Source organism: Mauremys mutica, chromosome 17 (genome assembly GCF_020497125.1).
Source record: "Mauremys mutica isolate MM-2020 ecotype Southern chromosome 17, ASM2049712v1, whole genome shotgun sequence".
Taxonomy (NCBI): Eukaryota; Metazoa; Chordata; order Testudines; family Geoemydidae; genus Mauremys; species Mauremys mutica.
This window is the reverse complement of record NC_059088.1, coordinates 8,788,089-8,802,514: the sequence shown is the minus strand read 5'-3', so window position 1 is coordinate 8,802,514 and position 14,426 is coordinate 8,788,089. Positions and strand designations below refer to the sequence as shown.

The 14,426-nt window shown below is 60.3% G+C and overlaps 1 protein-coding gene across 1 annotated transcript; it reads left to right on the top strand.

Annotated features, from left to right (window-relative positions):
- Positions 1-3,484: 3,484 nt before the first annotated feature.
- Positions 3,485-12,706, top strand: LOC123351431 (sialoadhesin-like). The gene is made up of 8 exons (XM_044990779.1): positions 3,485-3,638; positions 5,313-5,381; positions 6,522-6,875; positions 8,557-8,820; positions 9,180-9,461; positions 10,052-10,198; positions 12,115-12,158; positions 12,447-12,706. Exons 2-8 carry the CDS (start codon positions 5,342-5,344, stop codon positions 12,510-12,512), a joined length of 1,197 nt encoding a protein of 398 aa, XP_044846714.1. The 5' UTR covers positions 3,485-3,638; positions 5,313-5,341; the 3' UTR covers positions 12,513-12,706.
- The last annotated feature ends 1,720 nt before the right edge of the window (positions 12,707-14,426 follow it).

The window sequence follows — 14,426 nt, the reverse complement described above, 5'->3', positions numbered from 1 at the left end:
ATTGTAGAAAGACAGGTGCAATGTGGTTTATGCCTCATTGCTGTATTGGTTTTAAGATGGCTGCGGGGTCTAATATCCATGGCCAATTCTGAAGTTGCAACTGCCACAAACTTTGCTGGACTATTTTGATTACACGATTGCCATAGGCCAGTGGTTCCCAGACTGGGGTTCGTGAACCCCTGGGGGTTTGCGAAATGTTACAGGGGGTTCTCAGGGAAAAATTCCCTAATGGCAGACAGAGCTGTCCCTGGGACCCCGGGCAGCACGGGGCCAACAGCCCGGAGCCCCTGGACTGCCAAGAGCTAAGCAGATCAAAGCAAGCATGTCTACCACACTGAGGAGACTTCACCTCCCTTTCCATTGCTTATAAAGAGTCTTGAAGGTTGATATTTTTTGCTGTTTAAAATTAAATACGCGGCTAGTGTGGTTTTTAAAATTATTATGAAGAACAAGTTTAAGCTTTGTTGTAACGTGCGTTGTTTGCCTGGACTGCTCAAGACCCGAATGCTGGTGTAGGAGGAACTCTCTTGAGTTGGCTTCTTAAATCCCTTCCTGCTGTTTCACATCTGATCCTCCTTGATGAAACCTGGGAGCCTTGTCTTATAACAGGCTTCTTCAAAGTGATACAAGCTATGAAAGTGAGATCTTGGAAGAGTGTTGCCGTTTCATAATGTAATAAAATACTGTAATGATAAATAATAATTAATAATACATAGTGTGTAATAAGCATGTCACAAAAACAAATGTTATATTTCCAAGCTCACAGCTTTGATAATTTATAAAGGAGAAAATCCCTGGAAGGATTCATTTTTACGAGGGGGTTCACAAGACCTGAAATTTTAGTGAAAGGGGTTGACAGGTTGTTAAAGTTTGGGAACCACTGCCACAGGCTGTGCAAGCAACTGCCAATGAAACATCATTATTTTGCAAGCTGTTGACGAGGGAGAGCCTGGTGGTATTCAGGTGGATAAACCCTTGAGCAATCAAATGCGTATTATCAATGGTGATCGCACGCTGGTCCAGTAATAATCTGCTAATACCTCCTCTCTTTTAACTGTTTTGCCTATTCCAGTCCCAATGGTGTTTATCTTTAAATTAAGATTTTCAATATCTGCACAGTTCCATAGGCACATGTGGGGGGGCGGTTGGCCACTGAGGCAGGTGCAAGCCGAAAACCTGTTGTTAACTGCCCCCCCGGAAGGGGGTGAGACTGGGGTAGTGGGCACTGCCAGAGCGCAGTGTCCTGAACCGGACACCCCCAAGCGGGGAGCAGAGGGTGCGTCAGAGGTCTCCTTCCACGCGCCACGCGCAGAGGGCGCGCCAGAGGTCTCCTTCCACGCGCCACGCGCAGAGGGCGCGCCAGAGGTCTCCTTCCACGCGCCACGTGCAGAGGGCGCGCCAGAGGTCTCCTTCCACGCGCCACGCGCAGAGGGCACGCCAAAGGTCTCCTTCCACGCGCAGAGGGCGCGCCAGAGGTCTCTTGCCACGTGCCACGCGCAGAGGGCACGCCAGAGGTCTCCATCCACCCGCCACGTGCAGAGGGCGCGCCAGAGGTCTCCATCCACCCGCCACGCGCAGAGGGCGCGCCAGAGGTCTCTTGCCACGTGCCACGCGCAGAGGGCGCGCCAGAGGTCTCCTTCCATGCGCCACGCGCAGAGGGCGCGCCAGAGGTCTCTTACACAGCCATTTGTCATCATCCAGTTCGGGGTAGTTTTGTCCTTTTTCCGACAAAAAGGCCTCAATTGCGTCAAAACAGTTTCCAAAGCGCAGCCAAACCTTGCCATGACGTAGCCACCGACTGTTGCTGTGAAGTGGGATGTCGTTATAAGCACTGTCCATCGCTTCTGGCAGTGCTTGAAACTGTCTGACCAGCAGCGGGCTGAGTGGGGCTGGCGGATGGGACCCCGGGTGGCAGGGGGCCGGCAGTAGGACCCCAGGCCGGCAGCTGAGCCCCCGGGACCAGTGGCCAGGACCCAGGCAGTGTGAGTGCCACTCAGAATCATCCCGCGTGCTGCCTTTGGCATGAGTGCCATAGGTTGCTGCCCCCTGCTGTACCATACACTCTGCAGGGGGGTGAAGGAACAGTCCTGGTTGTGCAGTGGGACGCTCCCTCCTTGGGGCAATGTCGGCGTGCGGAGGAGTGCAGGAGGCGAAGCTGGGGCTGGTGTCTGGCAGGCGCCTTCACGTGCCCGTCCATGGTAGATGCATTTACTGATACTTGGGGTTCTAGACCAAGTCCCCGGGTACGTTCCTGTATCTTTTAATTGACTGTTCCGAATGCAAATCGATGCCCCCCCCCATCTACCCTGTGAGTCAGTGAACCCCACCCGGCTTGTCCAATCTCCGTGTGTTTTTACAATTCCATTGAAGTAATCACAGTGTCCCCTGCTCAAAACCAGCCCAAGGAAAGTGTATCGGCCTCAAGCCTGTGTGCTTGGACAACACGTCCCAGAGTCAGATCCTCCCCCGCACTCCTGTGCCTCTCGCTCCTCTGGTCCCTGCCAGCAGACAGCTGCCCAGAGTCCTGCAGCTCTTCCAGGCAGCCAGGCCTGCAGCCCGTTCTTCTCTGCTCCATACAGAAACTAACTACTGCGCGGGGCTGCAGCTTCTTTTATATGGCCCTCCTGGGCCCTGATTGGCTGCTTCCCCTGCAGCCTCTCTAGCCTGCTTGGAGGACCTCTCCGCTGCTTCTTTCCTGGGCTGGGTGGGGCAGACCCCGAGGTTTGTAGCTTGTTGCAGCATCACAGTGTGAGAGGGAGGCCAGGTTGGGAAGCCAGAGGGCGCAGCCGTACCCCAGTTCCAGGTTGCACCCCAGAGAACCCGTCACAGTGGGTGGGAGTCAGGACTCCTGGGTTCTAGCCCCAGCTAGGGGAGAGAAGTGGGGTCGGGTGGGTTGGAGCAGTGGGGCTGGGAGTCAGGACTCCTGGGTTCTATCCTTGGTTCTGCCCCTTTGCCCCTGGGGGATGGGGACCCTCCTCTCGCTCCGAGGGCTGAGCGGCTCCTCAGATGCTTTGAGATCCCAGCTGGCCAGTGCTAGAACAGGACCAAGCCTCCTCCCTTCCCCAGGGTCTCTCAGAGCCCGGGGGTCGGGGTCCTTCGAACTCTGACCCAGCAGGCCCACTTGGCCTGTGGCTGGGGAGTCTCTGGGGCTGGACGGGGTGAACAGGAACAGGCAGCACCCCCCACCCCCGCCATGGAACCAGCGCTGGGGCTGAGCTTGCGCAATGTCCAGAGAAAGGGGAAGTTTCTCTGCGGCAGCCAGACAAGAAAGTGAAAGGCTCCCACGGGAAAAATGGTGCGTGGAGCCAGAACCCCACAGTCCCGACTCTCAGCCCCCGGCTCTAACCACTAGACCCCACGCCCCTCCCCCAGCTGGGGATAAAAATCAGAAGTCCTGATTCTTGGTCACTGTAACCACTAGACCTCATTGCTACCAAACCAGGAAGTACGTTGCCTTTAAAGGCCAGGAACAAACTGTCACGGTTCCCTTCCCTCCCCCGAGCCACCAGCCACTCACAGCGCCTGGGGCTATTGCCACAGATGTAGATGAATGTGATTCCTCATTACCTGCTCTCCCGTTAGTGTCAGCGGTGGGATCAGACCAGAATCTCAGCTGCTAACCCAGGCCCAGGGCCCAGGTAAGAGCCACTTTCCCTTGTTTTGGGGCAAAAAACAGAGGTGGGAAGACTCACAGAATCATACTCGGGGTTGGGAGGGAGCTCGGGAGGTGTCTAGTCCAGCCCCCTGCTCAAAGCAGGCCCAATCCCCACGGATTCTTCGCATCACTAAATGACTGAAAGGAAATTAATCGCTGAGAGTTTCTTATGGGAGGGGCCCCAGCTGTTGTGCCAGGTGCTGCCCCGACACAGCCAGAGACAGTCCCTGCCCCTAAGAAATTACAATTAAAATAGCCAATAGGTGGGAGAGGAAACTGAGGCACAGGGAGGAGCAGTGACTGGCCCGCTGTTGTATGGTGGGTCCATGACAGATCTAGGAGCAGGACCCAGGGCTCTGTGTCCCACTGCTCTGCTCTAGCCACTGGGCCACACTGTCACACTGTGATTGGGGGTAGCATTGAAAATACACTGGGGGCTTCCCAAACCCGGCGTGAGAGCCAGTCTCCGCCCGACGAGCTCACGGTGCAGGATATGGGGACTGAACACTGCAGGGCAACATTACCCTGCGCCGTTAAACAGCTGCTGTGCCCCACCCCAGAGCAGGCTGCATTTCACTGCTGGTTGAAAAGCTCAACAATTGGGCAGGCTGGCTGAGATCATAGGGGGGAGACCACGCTAGACTGATCGACTGTCCAGAGAGGGAGCCTGGTTTTTGGGGTAGAACTGGGGGCTGGGAGCCAGGACTCCTGGGTTCTATCCCAGCTCTGCAGAGGGAAATCTATTCTCAGCCACACCCAGGCTCTCAGACCCTCGCTGGCCAGTTGGGGGCCATTACCCAGAGAGACGTTCACAGAGCGGTCGGGTAACGTCAGACACTGGCTCTGCCCAGGCTGTGGTAACAGACACACACAGAGACGGGCCCCTGATAAACAATCCGGCTATCGGAGAGGAAGGAGCAGAGGAAGCGCTGGGGGTGCGGAGCTGCAGGATGGGCTGCGGGGGCTCAGCAGGGGGCGCTCTCCCATGGCAGTCAGGGCTGGCCCCAATGCCCCAGGGTGGCGCTGGGGGGGGCTGTGCTGCAAGGGGGGGGCTCTGTAGGGGGCTGTCCCCTCGCAGTCAGGGCTGATCTCTGCTTCTGGGGCTTTCCCAGCTGAGACACTGAGCCCTGACCCTGCCCCCTTGGGCCTGTGATACCCTTCCCCCACATGGCTCTCTCCCAAGGGGTCAGGACGTCTCCCTGGGGTTCCTGCCACACCCCCAAACGGTTTGTTCCCTTCCCCCTCCCTGATTCTCCCTGCACATGTCAGCTCCACATAGGAACCGTCCTCCGGTCCTGCCCTGAAACTGGCCTCTGCATTGCTGTGAGCTGCCAAACAGCCGCGCGTCTCTCCCCAGAGGTGGCTGCATTTCACCCCGAGGCTGTGAGACACGCAGCCCGCTGGGCACACGGGGATAGAAGTGCCTCCAGTCCTTGCTCTGTCAGGCCAATCTCCGAGCTTTTCTCCCTTCTGGTTAGGAAACGCTTTTCCGAAGGGCCCTAGGTGTAAAATACCTGGTCCTGCAGCCGGTCTCGGCCCTAGGTGTAAAATACCTGGTCCCGCAGCCGCTCCCGCGGGGGACGCCGTCGCCCGGCGCAGACGAGCTGTCCCCCAGAAATGCTGCCGGTGACTCATTCCCGGCCCCTGTCCCCCCCAGGCCGGCTGAGCGCTCTGTGCTGGACGGAGATGGCCTTGGTGCTGGTCCCTGCCTTCTGCCTGCTGAGCGGTGAGTAATTCACACGGACGCGCCGCGCTGCCGCCCAGGGGCCAGTGGGGACCGTTTCCCAGCCCTGCGAGTGCGTCTACACTGCCGGGAGGGGGCTCGGAACCGGGTTCCAGCGCAGGGAAGTCCCAGCGGCTCCAGTTCAAGCCCAGGGAGCGTCTGGCCTTGAACCTGCCCCCCAGCGGCCGGATCCTCGCTGCTGGTTTCGCCCCGGAGGAGAACATGCCTGGTTCTCAGGGCAGAGTCAGCCTGGTCTAGCCCCAGCCACCCTGGGCTGAGCAGCGAGGGTCTCAGCCGCTCTCGGCCCCTGGGCTGCCGTTTGCCCTGCGCCACGTCCTGCCTCCGGGCTTCTCGCTGCCCCGGCGAGTCGGGGCGTCTCCTGGGCCGGCCTGGAGAGCTCTGCTCCCGGCCCTGCCCGTCCGCCCAGCTCCGGCCCGGCTGGCCCCCGCCCGCGTCCGCACCCGGCTCCTTGTGCAGGGGAGGTGCCTGAAGCCTGGATGCCAACCCTCCAGGCTTGAGAGATTCATCTTTAATTAAAAATGGTCATGTTATGAAACCTCCAGGAATTTGTCCAACCAAAGTTGGCAACCATCACCGGACCCCTCAGCCGTGGGGCTCCTCCTGCAGTCAGGGCCTCGCGGGGGGGGAGGGCTGAACTGAGAGGGGATGAGGGGTGCACTGAGGGGTGATGCGGAGGTGAACTGCGGGGGTCTGGACTGAAGGGGGTGGCCGGAGCCGGTGAACTGAGCAGAGATTTCGGGGGACTGAAGTGGGATGCAGAGTATGGACTAGGCTGAAGGGGGGCTGGGCAGATGTGGGGGAGGGGGGGTCGGCCTGGACTGATGGGAGAACTCGGGGGGACAGGAGCGATTCGGGGCCGGGGGTGATTAATTGCAGGCGATGGGATGATGTTGCGGGGGAGCATCTTCGAACTCCCCTCCCCCAATTCACAGGGGGGCTCAATCACCCCCAGGCCAGGAGAGGGCGGGGGGCTCAGATTGTGTGTTAAAGCCCCTGGTTTGGGGGCCGAGCTGATGCTGGCCCCTCCCGGCGGGATCTGTGCGGCAGCCCAGCCTGCGGGGCGGGTTCCCCAACTCGCTGGGGCCGGGGGCAGGTCTGAGCCCCGATTCCTGTCCCCGGCAGGTGCCTGCGCCCAGGCGTGGGGCGTGACACTCGCTCCAGGGCCCCTGGCTGCGGGGGCCGGCTCCTGCGTGACCCTCCCCTGCTCCTTCACCTACCCCGCCGGGTGGAACGTCAGTGCCGTGAGCTGGACACGGGACGGGGATCAAACCGTGTATCACCGGGACGGGGCTCGTGTCCACGCTGACTTCAAGGGGCGCGTCCGCTACCTGGGGGACCTGCAGCACAACTGCTCCCTGCGGGTGGCGGGGCTGCGCCCCGGCGATCAGGGCACCTACCGCTTCCGGTTCGAAGCAGCGGGCGACGGCAGGAGGGACGGGTGGACCAGTCTGCCAGGACAGCAGCTCAATGTCTCCGGTAACCAACTTCCGTCCAGCACCCCCGGGTCACTCACTCGAGTGTGCACACGGGGCAGGGCTCCTCACACACCCACACCAACCACTGCTGCCTTGCTCTGAAATCCTCGTGGTTAGAGCTGGGAGCCAGGACTCCTGGGTTCTCTCCCCAGCTCTGGGAGGTGGGTGGGGAGCCAGGACTCTGGGGGGGGGGCAGGCTGGAAGCCAGGACTCCTCTCCTCAGCTCGGGGGGGGGGCTTGGAGCCAGGACTCCTGGGTTCTCTCCCCGGCTCTGGGAGGGGAGGGGGGGCTGGGATCCAGGACTCCTGGGTTCTCTCCCCAGCTCTGGGAAGAGAGTGGCAGCTGGTGGGTCAGAGCAGTGGGGGGCTGGGAGCCAGGACTCCTGGGTTCTCTCCCCAGCTCTGGGAAGGGGGTGGGGAGCCAGGACTCCTGGGTTCTCTCCCCAGCTCTGGGAGGGGGGTGGGGAGCCAGGACTCCTGGGTTCTCTTCCCAGCTCTGGGAAGAGAGTGGCAGCTGGTGGGTCAGAGCAGTGGGGGGCTGGGAGCCAGGACTCCTGGGTTCTCTCCCCAGCTCTGGGAAGGGGGTGGGGAGCCAGGACTCCTGGGTTCTCTCCCCAGCTCTGGGAGGGGGGTGGGGAGCCAGGACTCCTGGGTTCTCTCCCCAGCTCTGGGAAGAGAGTGGCAGCTGGTGGGTCAGAGCAGTGGGGGGCTGGGAGCCAGGACTCCTGGGTTTTCTCCCCAGCTCTTGGGGAAGTGGGACATAGTGGTTAGAGCAGGGAGGGCTTGTGGGTGAGGACTCCTAGGCTGTGTTGTCAGACCCGAGTCCCCGTCATTCTGTCTAACTCTGAAGAGCCGCTGAGGCTGACCTTGCAGCCAGCGTAATGCAGCAGGCGTGAGGGGCTCTCAGGTGGGCCTGGGACCCTGCAGGACCCCCCTCCTCCCCCCCAAACAGTGGGAGCGGGTTAAATGTGCTTTGTTGTACGTGGGTTCGGGTTGGCAAAAAAACAGGCTGAGATAATTTGCGGGAAAAACCCTGAATCTCAGTAATGTAGCAAGAGTCGCCTAGCGAGGAAATTGCTCAATATTTTGTGTGAGCTTCTCTTTCCTCCACACGTTTCTCTCCCTCGCTCCAAAGCTGGGGCAATGCACCCGCCCAGGGCAGGGCAGAGACCGTTCTGAGACACCCGGAGTTAAAGCGAGTTTGTACCTGGTGCAGGCAAGTGGTCTCTGAATTCTGTTGGTATCGATCGTATCTTCACCCACCGGTGTCTGGCTGTTGGTTGGTTGGTTTTTAGCAGCGTGGGGGAATCTCTCTCTCTCTCTCTCTTGTGGGATCGAAGGTTTTTGTGGTTGGAAGGGGAGTGAAAATGGAAAAACCAAAGCCGGGCGCTTGGACAGAATTCAAAACGGTCCCGCTCGGGGCTCTGGTCTGAGCCCGACGTGTGGTGCCCCCACTGGCGGCTGCCCCCCTCCGGGCAGACCCAGCGCTCCCCGTGTCTCAGGCCAACGTTTGCTGCTCTCCCCCATTGCCAGGAGCCCTCACTGCCCCGGCCAGCCGAGCTCCCAGGCTGAGCCGCGCCCGCCCCCTGCTCCCCGCTCTGCAGCCAGGCCGCGGCCCCTGGGAGGTGCCAGCCCCAGGGCCCAGCAGGGTTCAATGGCTCCTCACCCCTCCTCTCCTCCCAGACGACCGGTGCCAGCCCTCCCTGGGGCGCCGAACGGAACCGGGACCCTCCCTCACCTGCTCCGTGGGGGCCGCCTGCCCCCATCGCCCCTCCTGGTACGACCGAGATGGCGCGCGGCGGAGCCCAGAGCAAACCCCAGGCGGGGCTGGGGCGACCGAGCTGCGAATATCCCCGTCCCAGCTGGCCCCCGGCGCGGCGCTGAGATGCCAGGTGGAGGGATACTGGGATGAGTGTGACTCTGCCCCATCCCAGCCCCTGGGGACAGGTGAGCTCTGCTGCTAGACATGGCATGGGTAGAGCAGAGGGGGGAAGGGGCTGGGAGCCAGGACGCCTGGGTTCTTTCCCTGACACGGGGAGTGGAGCAGGGATGTGGTTAGTGTGGGGACAGGGCTGGTGATCAGGACTCCTGGGTTTTGTCCCTGACACGGGGAGGGGAGTGGGGTCTATGGGTGAATGCAGGAAGGGTGGGAGTCAGGACTCCTGGGTTTTACTGTCTGAAAAAACCTCTCATCTGGCTCTAGCAAGTATTCTCGCCCCGTGGGACGGGACTGGACGGGGAGGGACCTGCCCCTTCGTTCAGTCCCGGGGCCCCACTGACGAACTCTCACCCGACTCTCGCCTCAGTCGCCCCCAACGTGCCCAGGGTCGAGGGTTCGTGGCCGGCAGGGAAGGCAGCGCTGAGGGAAGGCGACGGTTTTACCCTGCGCTGCCAGGCTGCTGCCCTGCGGCCCGTCGCCGGGTACGTCTGGTCCCGCGGGGACGTGTGGCTGCCAGGAACAGGGCAGGATTTACGTGTTGACACGGCAGCCGTCTCTGACGGAGGGAGCTACGCGTGCGGGGTCTGGGTCTCCGGCCCCGGCTGGGCGTATCTGAGCCTCTCTGCCAGGGAATCGGTCCAAGTTCAGAGTAAGTAGCGAGCGCTGGCGAGAGCCTCCTCCCTCGCAGCCCCCGATACGCCCCAGACGGCCTCCTGGTGCAGCCCCCCGTGCCCCCACCTCATCCCCCTGCTTCGCCCCCCCACCCGCCTCGTCCCCTGCCCGCCTCCCGAAAGCGTGACCACACGGGGAGCGCCGCAGAGGCTCACCACCTGTCTAAAGTGACACCAGCCCTGGACCCACAACCCCATTTTCCTCGTCCTTTCCCCGGCTCCTTTCTCCCCCCATATCCAGACGCCCCTAAAGGCGCCAACATCACGGCTACGCCCAGCGCCGACCGGCACAAAGGGGACCCGGTGAATTTAACCTGCCGCTTCAGCAGCCGTGTCCCTGCCGCCGTCACCTCGCCTGGGACAAGGCTAACGCCAGGCTGGGGGGGTCGTAGCTGGCGCTTCAAGGCGTCACAGTGACGCACGCTGGGGAATATCACTGCGAGGTTTAGAAGCAGGTGGGGCAAACCCTTGGGCTGTGGGTTCTGATCCCGCCGGGCTCCGTGCTGCCCGGGTCGGGCCGGGCCGTCAGCGCCCCTCACCGGTGACAGCTGCCCCTGTCTTCCCTCAGGCTCCGGCAGGTGCCCATGTCTGAGCCCCGGCCTCGTGGCCGGCGTTGCGGTTGCCCTCCTGCTCCTCGTCGCCCTCGTTAACGTGGGGGTTTGGTACCTGCTCGGCAGAGGCCGGTGGCAGGCAGCAGCTGAGGGCGCTGTGCAGGGTAAGAGTGGGGCTGGGTGGGTGGGAACAGAGATGGGGCTGGTGCAGGGGGTGGGCGATTTGGGGGGCTGATGGGAGACACTTGGGAGAATTTGGGGGGTTGGGACCAGTGGTTTAGGGGGAGACACTGTGGGTGATTTGGGGGGCAGAGCCTGATGGTTTGCGGGGCTGGTGGAAGATACTTGGGGGAACACAGGGCTGGGGGGATGTTGAGACTTGTGGGGGGCTGGTGGGAGACAGAAATACAGGGGGGTGGTTTGGGATGGCTGGGGGGAGACACTTGAGGGAACGAGGGGGGCAGCCAAGGATTTATTTGACTATTCATTGATTGTGCGACGTTACGATTCGTTAACATACAGTCACTGTCTGGGCAGTAGAGGGGAGCTAAGACCGCTCGGTATTTAGCAGGAATAACCACGGATCAGAGCAGCGGTTCTCAGACTCCATTGCACCGTGACCCCTTCTGAGCACAGAGTTACTGCCTGACCCCGGGAGGGGGCAGATCCCGAGCCCCCCAACACCCCCCCGGGTGGGGCGGAGAGGGGGCCGCAGTCTGAGCCCTGCCCCGAGTCCCAGCCAGTCTCACGCTGCCTTGGCGACCCCATGAGAATCGGGTCCCGCCCCCCCGTGTTAGAGCGAAGGCAGGAGGCTGGAACGCCGGGCCTGAGGCCGAGACCTGCGCGATTTTAGCTTCGCTACTTTGGGCCTGGGAGCTAAGAAACGCCGACGGACGTAGGCGAGCGAAGAAAAACCCGATGCCCCGAGATGCTGGGAAAAGAGGCCCCCAGGGGGAATGTTACCAACAATCAGCCCGAAGATTAACTTCAAAGCACAAAAACTGCCGCGGCGGCACATCTGGCTCCAGCGTGTGTCTGCACCGCAGGCGGCGGGTCGTGTGGCCGTGTTAACGAGAACAAAGAATCCACACAACCTACAGCCAGGGCCCCACCAAACTCACAGACCATTTTGGTCAATTTCCCAGTCATGGGATTGTAAAAATAGCAAATTTCAGGCTTTCATAGAATCCTAGAATCTCAGGCTGGGACGGGACCTCAGGAGGGACCTAGTGCAACCCCCTGCTCAAAGCAGGACCAGCCCCAACTAAGTCAATCCGGCTATTTAAACCTGGCATTCGGCAGTGTTGTAATCGTAGGGATCCTGACCCAAAGAGGAGAGTGTGTGTGGGGGGGGGGGGGTCGCAAGGTTATTGTAGGGGGGGGTGCGGCTCTGCCACCCTCACTGCTGCGCTGCCTTCCGAGCTGGGCCCTCGGTCAGCAGCCATCACTCGCTGGCCATCCGGCTCTGAAGGCAGAGAAGTGAGGGTGGCTGTACCGCAACCCCCCTAAAATAACCTTGCGACCCCCCCTGCAACTCCCTTTGGGGTCAGGACCCCCCACGAAACCTGCCTCGTTTAGGGTAAACGCACACACAAGACCAGATTGCAACATCCGTGACGTATTTTTCATGGCCATGAATTTGGTAGGGCCCCATCTATAGAAATCAGGGGGGGTCTTAACCGTCATGGGGACGCAGACCCATAAGGGGAAAGTGGGGTGACACTTTCAGTCCCATTATAAAAAGGGGGGGGGCCCAGACCGGGGTAATTGAGTTTCCTATGAGAAAACTCCCGCGGGAACCATCCCTCTAGCGACGATGATCCGGGGGAGACCCAGCAGCCCCCAGCGCTGCCTGGGAGGCTGCGAGTCCGTGTGTGGCTCTCGCTGGTGCGTGGATGGATCCAGGAGCTGGGGACAGTCATCACTCAGCTGGTGACTTTAATACAGTAGAGAGGAGACAGGGACCTTGTTGGGGCTGGTGATTTGGGGGGGCTGGTGGGAGACACTTGGGGGGATCCAGGGGCTGGGGATTTGGGGGACCCAGATCTAATACCAGAAACTATTTTCCCTTCCTCCCGAGGTGCTGAGCTTTCCCGCAGGCCAAAACCAGAGTCACCCTATGAGGTGAGTGCAGGGTCTGTTACCCTCCCCCCGGGCCCCGCTACCCCCTGCTGGCGGGGGTGTGTGTGTGTGCGCGGCTGCAGCCTCCCCATCCCCCGCCCCCCGCAGTGCAAACCCCTGGCCCCTGCTGGGTGGAACCGGCGCTGCCTAAGCGTGTGTCTCAGACCCCATCCTGCTACCGGCTCAGGGGAGATTCCCCAACCCACAGAGTGTCCGGTCCTGGCAGCACCCACCCCGCCGGCCCTGGGCCCGTGGAGCAGGGATCTCACTGGCTCTCTGTTTGGGCTACAGGAACTCCAAGGACGGACCCAGGATATTTACAGCCAGTTGGACTCTCCCCGAGCTGGTTCCCGCTGAGCTCTGCTGAAATCCCAACCAGCCGGGGACCCCTCTGCACGGCCGGGACCCTGAACACAAAGAGACGCCGTCGCTCTGTGGGGCCAGATCCCAGCGGGGGTCCTGGCTCTGCCCCAGGCCCCACCCCCACTCCACCCCTACCCTCAAGGCCGCTCCTCTCCCCTGCCCCCAGCCTCCTGCACCAGGAATCAGCTGATTGTGGCAGGCAGGAGGCCCGTGGCGGGAGGGGGAAGCGCTGGATGGTGGGGCCTCCAGCGGGCGGGAGGTGCTGGGAGGGAGGGGGAAGCACTGATTGGGGGCTGCCAGTGGGTGCTCAGCACCCAGCATTTTCTCCCAGTGGATGCTCCAGCCCCAGAGCACCCATGGAGTCGGTGCCTATGCTGGGGCCAAGCGGCCATAGCTCCATTGGAATGAATGGGGCCAGACCCCCAGCTGGGGCGACGTGGCCGTCACTCCACTGGAGAACTCAATTGGGAATAAATAGCTCCGAAATGCAGGGACTGGGCCAGTCTTATTTCTATAGCAACTTCCTAACAAACAGTGGAAATACCTGACAAAAACTTGGGTGAACTTGGAGTTAAGGGTGAGATGTGAGGAGCAATTCCCAAGGGGCAAAGGAGAGGAAAACACGGGAGATTTCAAATCCCAAAGAGGAGAGCGGCAGGAAATTCCAGGGTCGAGTCAAAGTGAGGAGAACCTGGCACTGGCGGGGTCTGGGCTGCAGCCGGGCTCCGCAGCCGCTGGGGGCTGAGCACTGGGCGTGAGCTTGGTTCAGAGGGTTTCCCGGCTCCTAGAGGAGGGTGAACTCAGGCCAGAGTCTCGTGGGGTTCAGGGTCCTGGCAGCGTAGAGGGGACCACGGCTCGCAGAGACCTCGGCCGGGCTCAGTTAGAATAATCCCCCAGGCTGTTATAATCGTCTCCATCATTGTCCGAGGGGCTGGCGCTATCCCTGGGGTGCAGGATTTCCCATTGGGGAGACAGAAAGACAGACAGAGGGAAAGAGGTGGCTAGAAAGCTGGCTGGATCGTCGGGCTCAACGGGTACTGATCAACGGCTCCATGGCTACTTGGCAGCCGGTATCAAGCGGAGTGCCCCAAGGGTCGGTGCTGGGGCTGGTTTTGTTCAATATCTTCATTAACGATCTGGAGGATGGAGTGGACTGCACCCTCAGCAAGTTTGCAGATGACACTAAACTGGGAGGAGTGGTAGATACGCTGGAGGGTAGGGATAGGACACAGAGGGACCTAGACAAATTAGAGGACTGGGCCAAAAGAAACCTGATGAGGTTCAACAAGGACAAGTGCAGAGTCCTGCACTTAGGACGGAAGAATCCCATGCACTGCTACAGACTAGGGACCGAATGGCTGGGCAGCAGTTCTGCAGAAAAGGACCTAGGGGTTACAGTGGACGAGAAGCTGGATATGAGGCGACAATGTGCCCTTGTTGCCAAGAAGGCTAACGGCATTTTGGGCTGGTGGCTGGAACCCCGGACAAGGATCCCAGGCAAGGATCACAGTAAATCGATAAGATCTGCATTTTAATTTTATTTTAAATGAAGCTTCTTAAATATTTAAAAAACCTTATTTACTTTAAATACAACAATAATTTTTTACTAATTTACTTTAAATACAACATGTTTTTGTGTCGGCCAAACTAGTTTCTTTTCTAGTCGGAAATGCTTCCACCCATTTACTGAAACCATCCACAATCGCAAACAAAAATCTAGTTTTTCTAGGGGTGGTAGGCAGGGGTCCTGCAAAATCAGCCTGTAAGCGTTGGCGGGGGTCTTTTAACTCTCGATGCATTCGCGCTCCCCGTCTTTCCCTTCCGGCAGGGTCTTGCTTAGCACACGTATAACAGCGCTGAATACGCGGGTTTAAATCCTCTCTCATTCCAGGCCACCAGCCCAGTTTT